The sequence below is a fragment of the Alosa alosa genome, chromosome 4, assembly GCF_017589495.1.
Source record: "Alosa alosa isolate M-15738 ecotype Scorff River chromosome 4, AALO_Geno_1.1, whole genome shotgun sequence".
Lineage (NCBI taxonomy): Eukaryota > Metazoa > Chordata > Actinopteri > Clupeiformes > Clupeidae > Alosa > Alosa alosa.
In genome coordinates, this window is record NC_063192.1 from 31681720 (window position 1) to 31690564 (window position 8845).

The 8845-nt window shown below is 41.8% G+C and overlaps 1 protein-coding gene across 2 annotated transcripts in view; it reads left to right on the forward strand.

Moving 5' to 3' along the window:
- Positions 1–6173, forward strand: part of LOC125293726 (copine-9-like) — a 39031-nt gene extending 32858 nt beyond the window's left edge. For both annotated transcript variants that reach the window (XM_048241807.1, XM_048241808.1), the window contains exons 17-21: positions 1013–1140; positions 2850–2952; positions 3796–3853; positions 4438–4511; positions 5959–6173. In XM_048241807.1, coding sequence (XP_048097764.1) covers positions 1013–1140; positions 2850–2952; positions 3796–3853; positions 4438–4511; positions 5959–6138 — 543 coding nt within the window. In that variant the 3' untranslated portion in view covers positions 6139–6173. The remainder of the gene's footprint in view (positions 1–1012; positions 1141–2849; positions 2953–3795; positions 3854–4437; positions 4512–5958) is intronic.
- Positions 6174–8845: the final 2672 nt, after the last annotated feature.

Sequence of the window (8845 nt, forward strand, 5' to 3'; positions counted from 1 at the left end):
TGCCCCTTGGTGAAGGGCCACTCATTCACTCCCCTAAATTACTGTAAATATAGATATATGTGTGACTTGTGAGCAGTTTGTGAGTGCTTGTGTGTGTTTGTACGGTATTTGGGAAACAGTAAGTGCAGAGCTGGCATTGTTGAAGTCCAGTTACCTAAGTTCATCATTTATGCTATTGTTATTTATGTTATGTTAAGGACAAAAGCTGTTTACCAGAATAAAAAATCTTACACACATTATGGCACAGTATATGTAGAGCTTTGGAAGATAATAGAATTCAAATGAGAGGTTAGGCTCATAAAGTTGCTTCGTTCAGATGCAGTGTATTATCCCTCAGACCATCAATACTCATAAGTCAAAAACAACACAATCAGTCACCCTGCCAGGTGAGAGGAAAAAAAGGTGTTCATCAGCGCAGCTCAGGTTGGGTGTTACAGTTGGTGTTGACAGCTGTTTCTCCCTTCATTATGCTGCTCCGCGGGCGGCTGGCTGCATCAGCCGTCTGACCACTGTCTGCTTTGTGTCATCCAATCATGGAGGCTCTTTATCTGCGTATATCAACAGGCTCCAGCACACCTCTCAGCTGAAGTTCTTCCTCACGCACAGCTCGAACTTGGCCTTAGACATTTGGAGACACACAAACTCCAGTGACCACAACTCTACACTGATCACAATCCTGAATGTTTCTTCCAAAATATTGAAACATTTCTGGCTGTAAATTATTTACATGATACAAGATAAGAAATAACCTGGGACCTGGGACTCCCGTAAATGCAATGGGGACGTGAGAATAAGGTGATTCTGGTGATCCAGACTGATTGCCAGTGTTGCCCTTCATGGCTACTGAGAGATGTGCCTGGACAAGTGACGAGTCATGATGACTTTATAAATGATATACGTATAAGTTATCAATGTCAGTATTTTATGTAATTATTTGAAGGTTGCAGTATTTTATGTAATTATTTGAAGGTTGCATGTTTTGTTCATATGTCTGCTGTGTTTGCTCCTGCAGAACAGAGACAGTGAAGATGCCAACTGTGTGGGTATAGAGGGGGTTCTAGAGGCTTATTTCGAGAGCCTTAGAACAGCACAGCTGTATGGACCCACCAACTTTGCACCAATCATCAACCTTGTGGCTCAGTAAGTTTTTTATATTTGGTATATTAAATCCTATACTGTAGTGTAGGGGCAGCCGTGGTAAGGGCTATGGGCTTGTAACCGAAGGGTTGCCAGTTCGATCCCCGACCAGTAGGAAAAATGTGGGCTGGGGAAGTGGTTGAGCACCGCTCTCGCGGGCCCACATCCATGGCTGATGTGCCCTTGAGCAAGGCACCTAATCCCTCACTGCTCCCCCCACTATACTTATACTTACTTATACATCCACCATCCACCCTAACACACATTTCAAACTTCATTCTACCATTCTTACAAACCTCCCTGAAGACCCATCTCCATTACCCATAACACACAGACCTAGACATGGTAACATTGCTGACTCCCCAGACAATGTGTTCAGAACTATTCTCTCAAAATATCTCCCTTCCCTACTCTCTCCATCTTCACCCTATGGGGTGAAAACTGCCAGTCTAACAAGCTTACTATTTGTTATTCCTTCCAGAGGTTTCCAAATATATTGGTCTCAAATGTCTCCCACATACGCTGGCAGAGGCACTCGGAATGCTGGTTAGATTTGAATCTTACCTTGGCCCAAATGGTTTCACTGTCTTGTTTACTTGGTACCACTGCTGCGGCTCATACACTTAATGATTAATGACTTGGGTTTTTAACAATGTTATTTTGGCCCCATTTTCTCTCCTACCCATTTATAATAACTACCCACATGTTTTAGTTCTGGCCGCTATTGGATATTAAGACTTGCATGCATGCTCTGCTGGAGCATACTTTACTGGAGTAGACTTGTTTTTGTTTTATTTATTTATTTATTTATTTTATTTCAGAGCACATACCACATCCGTCTCCAGTTGACTTCTATATTTATTTGGAAGAGTTTGTTTTGAAGGGAAACGCCGGTACTGCAGTATGCAGCTGTTCATAACCAACAGCATTAAGCACAACAAGGACACATCAGGTGCCAGAACGCTTGCTTAGTTCTCACTCCTAGTCTGAGTCATCAAACCTTTCACAGCACTCTAAGATTGCCTTGGAGGCATAGGACATAGGCAGTGCCATTGTCAACAGCACAAATGGAGACTGGTCTCACAATCTGATTTGTAGAACATTCAATGGCAGCATCATTCAGAGGACCGTTTGTTGTGAATACATTTTGAAACGTTTTGTTGCTCATCCTCATAACCTTTTTAACTACCTTTTCACAATGCCTAAATTGACGGGTGAACTGACAGGGTCAAGCTAAATGTCCGGCACCTACTGGATGGTGGGTGGCCTGACCTCCCTCCCTCAGGCATATGGACCCTTTCAAGAGAGTTCCATTATCAGCATCATAGTGGGCCCCACAAGACTTCCTTTTTAACATTCCATATGTTATCTTAATGCAGAGGAAGTAGATTGGGGCCCAAATAGAACGTTCAAGCATTGTTTTTGTTTTGATTGTTGAAAGGGTCCATAGTCCTGCTTCATGTACAGGATGAATTGGAAAGGGGTCACAGGTCATTCATTACCTGTAGTCATGCCAAAACACACACACACACACACACACACACACACACACACATACATGCATGCATGCACACGCACACAGACACACACACACACAGACACACACACACACACACACACACACACACACACACACACATGCTTTGACTAGTGGCATGGTGACTAGTGCCAATGCAGACTTGTCACCCAGGCGACTGCTATTATTTTCTCAGGATGGCAGCACATGAGATGGAAGGATCACAATATTTTGTCCTGCTAATCATCACAGATGGGGTCATATCAGACATGGTCCAGACCAAAGAGGCTGTGGTTAATGTGAGTCCCTACATTTTAAGAGGGTTGACATTTTGTTTGTACATTTGCTGTAATTATATTCTTTGTATTCTTCTCTGGGGTGCATTTCAAGAAAGTGTCTTTGGCTAACCTCCTTCTCAGTCTTTCATGCATTTGGTGTTTCTAGAAAGAGTAGGTCTAATGGTCAATCACAAATATTGTCGGTAAGTTGGGTGGTTGGAACGGTGGTTGGTGCAGTAGTTAGAAGTGCCTGCATGCTCCCTTAGTGGTGTAACAACTTCACACTGGGCCCGGGTGTGACACTGTGCCTATGGGCTCTATACCCTTGTCATTTACTGTGGCACTATCCCTTGACCTATTACTATAAACGTGTCCTAAAATAATTATTTTCGTCACAATTTTTCTCACATGGAGCATACTGTATGTTCCCCGCTGCCATAGATGGCACCCACATGCTAAACATTATATTGTATCCTATAATAATATTGTATCAAGAAATATTTAGCCCATTGACTCAGATGTGACGTGATCAGGTAAGAGGTTTGGAACAAAAATGGCAATGCTGCTTTGTGATTGTTGGACTTTTATTTTGACAAGTTGTCGTCGTTCTGTCTTCTACATTCATGAAAGGTTTGGTATGAATGTTGTCATGTCTCATGAAACAGTCATGAATGCTTTATGTGCAGTTTGTGACAGCTGCTATGAATGTGTTATGAACTCACCTGTCAAGGCAAGTGTTACCATTTTTTCTGTAACTTAAAGCACAAGAACAATTATTATCATCAATGAAACTCTACCATCTCTCTCTCTCTCTCATGACAAAACACAACATCCATCTCTGCAACTTTTTTAAATGCCTTTTAGGCTGCTAGCTTGCCAATGTCCATTATAATTGTAGGAGTTGGACCAGCTGAGTTTGATGGTAACTTGCTGTGTTTAATTAACCTGTTGGCCACCACTTCTAAAGTACCAATATGTCATTTCATTTCAATGTAGTGATTTACTAATTATAAGTCAATTATCCAGTTTGATTTAATAAAGCTAATGCAAACTGAACATTTAATTATTTAAATGTTCAGTTGATCGCTGTAAATGATAGACAAATAAAATTAAAAAGTTAATGTTATTTGTGTGTAATGAATACAAAACAATTCAGTACTAGATGTAAGCTAGTGCTGGAGTACAGTATACTGATTCAGGGGCTTAGTTGGAAGGATACATCACTGTTAGTTCAGCTAAGGGGTTTATTGTTTTCATAGTACACTTTGTTTTTCTATACAGTATGTAATGCTTTGAATTTAATCATGTTTTATCCATATGACCAGGTAGGCTAATTACTTTTTTCGATTATGCTGTAGTGTATTACGGATAAGGTTGCATTTTGTTATTCACTAAGCATAGTTACATTTTAATGAGATATATGGCATCATTTTTTTATCAATGTGTTTATCCAAATCTCTTGACTGACATTAGGCTACTTTGTTGCTGTCTCTTCCTTCTCTGTAGCCATGGAGGAGCTGGATGGTGATGAAGTGAGAGTGTCCTCTAGGGGGCGGTTTGCTGAACGAGACATTGTTCAGGTAGGGCCAGGGCCCGGTTTCCCGAAAGCATAGTAAGCCTAAAGAAGGTCGCAAAGCCCCTCTTATGAATGTCTTAAGATTTGTGGACTGTTTCCCGAAACCATTGTTGCTTAAGAACGCCATGAAAACACTCGCAGATCTACGAGTGGTCCAGAGCAGCCTTTAGAACCCTGTTTAAAAAATGGAATAACCCCTAAGGGTTCTTCATATTGAACCCTCTGGAATGGTTCTATATGGAACCTTTTGAGGGTGCCAAGTTATAGAACCCTTAAAGGTTCCATTTAGAACCTTTTGTTCTAAGAGTGTAGGCCTACTGTTAATGTCAAAGAACGTCGGAACAGGTATTGTTTCACTGAGGTCACCAGCGGAACATACAAGAAAATTACAACTAAGAATATAAATAATTATCCAACTTTACGTTACATTCTTTATTATATTTACTTGAAATTAATCAGATTTTATGAAACGAAACATTGGCAGATTAGTTTCTGATTCTCTTTGTCTACAGTAAGTGTAGGCTATCTTTTATTAGACCTATGGACCCTTTCAAGAGAGTTCCATTATCAGCATCATAGTTGGCCCCACAAGACTTCCTTTTTAACATTCCATATGTTATGCAGAGGAAGTAGATTGGGGCCCAAATAGAACGTTCAAGCATTGTTTTTGTTTACCTTGTTGAAAGGGTCCATATAAGGTAACAGCAGTGTAAGGAAAATGGTGGATCAAAATGTAAGCCTAGGCGTTGTTATTTAAGCCTACACATTTCCTCACCTTCTAACTCGACCTCTTCCTCATCTTTAAACGTTTTCTTCAGTGACACTCTATTGCTCAGGAAGCACACACAGTGGGACTCTCACAAGGAGCAAAGAACAGTCATGACAAATGTAGCCTACTGAGTAGGCTATCCTAAGCCTAATATGGTCATAGGCTACATCTTCCAACAAACATGAAAACAGTGCAACAATCTAGGCTAATCTTAAATAATTATTATTATTTATGTCTGTGTGTGGTATATAGCCTATACTGGGGATGCTTACATACAGATCTCAAAGCTTTTCTACTTTCGTATTGAAGTTATTTAATGTGTAGATCCGAAGTTTAAATGGTAACTGTGACGTGCAGTCACCTGACATCACCCAATTAGATATTGCAGAACTATTAACGTGGACAGCTCCTCTTAAGAGCAGAGCAGTGCACGCGCGTTCACGCTGCAGGCATGTTCAGGAAACAGTTCTTAAGACGAATCGTAGAAACCCCTCGTAATTGCATGTATCCATCGTTATCGGGGAACCGGGCCCAGGTGCAGCTACAGATAGCCCAGACATCTGTCCAACTGCATCTTGCCGAGAAACCTGGTTTATCTTTGCATATTTTCAGTCTTAATGGATGTTTATGTTTTTCAAAATCGAAGTGTCTTAGCTGAGCTAACAGGCTGTGTATCCTGCAGTTCGTGCCCTTCCGGGACTACACTGACCGGTCAGGGAACCAGGTGCTGAGTATGGCACGCTTGGCTAAGGATGTTCTGGCAGAGATTCCGGACCAGCTGCTGTCCTTCATGAAGAGCAGGGGCTTCGAGCCACGGCCGGCACTCTCCTCTTCCTCACAACAAATGCACCAGGAAGTGTGATGGAGAGGAAGGAGAGGTCACATGTCACACAGCTCTGCAGCCCCCACACACACACACACACACACACACACACACACAAACTCTCACACACACTTTCTGTCCTTGTGTCTCTTCTGCTCTGTCTGTTTTTGACAGTACATTATGTCACTGTGTGGTTTTGTTTGAAATGGATATGACAATGCAAAGATGTTGAAAACATACTTCTGTCACACATGCAACCTCTCCCTCACTCTCCCTCGCTGTCTCTCTGTATGTCTGCCTTTCTGTCTTTTCTCAATTCTTCTTTCCACAGAAGGCATGACTGCACACACATGCTGTAGGTGCCTGTATGTAGACATGGCTGGAGTGACTGTGAAGTATGACAACTTCCCCCCTTCATTGCCATTACACAGAAATGCAAAAGAGAGTAACCCCAGGAACCAGCTATGCCAGTTTGTATTCTTGTGCTGTTTCAGCATATGAGGTTTCAGTTTTTACAGTAATATACCAATACGACAAGATACATTGAGGGGGTAATGGGTAAGGCCATAATTCTGCCTTGTGATGTTATATTATGTCAATAAGCATAATGTAATAGCACATTAACTATGCTAACTTCAACCTCCTCATGGGTTTCCCTATACTGTGTTTGACCTCTGAGCGTGACAGTTTGTCAGATGAGTAAGGAGTGGAGCTGTGGGGACCAGGTCACATGTTCATTAGTGCCAGTAACCCTCCCGCTGGCTCCCTGACTGTCTACCTGCTCCACAGGGCGCACGGAGCGCTGGGCACAGCTTCTCACCCGCTGCTACAGAAATGCCAGTCTGTGGTATCCCCACAGGGAGAGAGAGAGAGAGGAGAGAGAGAGAGAGAGAGGAAGGGAGAGAGAGGAGAGGGAGAGAGAAGAGAAGGCAGGATGCGGAGGGTGCAGGAGGAATCAGAGGTAATGTGATACATTAGTGGGCGTGCATTGACTGTGAGAGGGAGTGTGTTGACAGACAGAGAGTTTGCGTGTGTGCCACCTTGCCAAAACCAAACCACTGCCCTGCTGCCAAGAGCATCCTCCTGAGAACGGAAGCCTGTGTCACTGAACATCATGTAGCATCATGTGCTCCGTCCCAAAGCTACTGAACATCATGTGGCATCATGTGCTCCGTCCCAACACTGCTCCGTGTGAAGTGACCCATCCTGTGCCATCCCTGAGCATTTGTAAGCCTGTCAGAAGAACACCTCCACATGCAGTGCAGAGAACTTTCCATTCTGGCTGATAACACACAATCAATTACAATAAACACACAAGTAGTAGTATAGAGCATGGTAATTGTTATAGATATCTCTTTTTTTCTTCCTTGCCATTGTGGTAAGATCTGTGGAAAAGGTGAAATTGTTCTAAATCTACTTGTGGTGCCTGTGGTTGCTGAAAGAACTCCAAGTTCCTCTTTGTACAGTGACTTGTCTGTGCCGTTCTGATCCCCAGTGCTACCTGTCTCAACTGGTCATGCTTGGGCTTGTACCGTATCTTGTATAAAGTGTAAATTCAATTTTTATTTAGGGATGCTGGCTGCTTATTCAAGTCATATAAAGGGGCAGTGAAAGAAGATGATCATTGACTAAGAAATGTTTACATCTTAAAGGCACATGCACTGATCCACTGTGATTGGAAAAAAAAAGAGGAATTTGGAAGACTTGTGACCCTCTATTCATATTGTGTTTCTCTGTGTTGCTGTTGTCATAGGGTCAACAATGGGCACTGTGAAGCACTGTCTGTATTTGAAGCCTACTGAAGAGTAATGTATTTCAGTCTGCATGGAAAACCCTTCCTTCACTCTGTGTCTGTTCTACCCGGTTACCATTGGTAGTACCATTGCATAAACTCCATTAATGGAGTTTACAGAATTATAGTTTTACACCTTGACCATGGTTTTTGTGAACTTTGTTTTTGTTTATAGACTTTATGTATGCAATATACCCTGCACTGTATGTATTTAATTAGACTACAGTGTGAACACTGCCAAATAATAATAAAATTGATAAACTCAATCTGAAATTATATCTTGTGTTTTCTAACTGGTCTAAATATCTGAAATAAAGTCAGTGTATGTGTTCATAGACAAAAATAGAGATAGTTACTAATTCAACCCTGTTAGACAGATACAGATATTCAAAAAAGTGCTTACATTTAACTGACCATGTGCAAAAGACATCAGACTAATATAATATACATCCTGATAGTTTGAGACTCAGACAGTTCTCTGGTGGTGTATACTAACCTGCTAACCTCTCTCTCTCTCTTTTTGTGTGTGTGTGTGTGCACGTGTGTATATCTATCACAGGTCAAGACATATTAAAGGTTAGTATTGGGTTTTCAGTAAGCAATGCAATGCAACATAAATACTACCACAGCTGAAGCCAAGAGGTTCTCTCATACTGTGGTGTTTGTCTTTATATATCCCTTTCTCTGTGTGTGTGTGTGTTGTATGTCTGGGATAAATGGTACTTTAGTGACACCACATGGTTGATGCTGAGCAGGACATTTACACCAACTAAAATGCAAGGTGCAAGTTTAAGTTTAGTGATTGGAAACGCCTGGTCAGAGATGCAAAGTTTAAGGGGTGTCCCATCCACATTCGCTAATTAAACGCTGTGATTTTGTGATCAGAGGCCTGGCACACACAAAAGGGTTGTTCTTATGTTTCTTAATCAGTCATGGCTGTTTTGGGCGTAACAT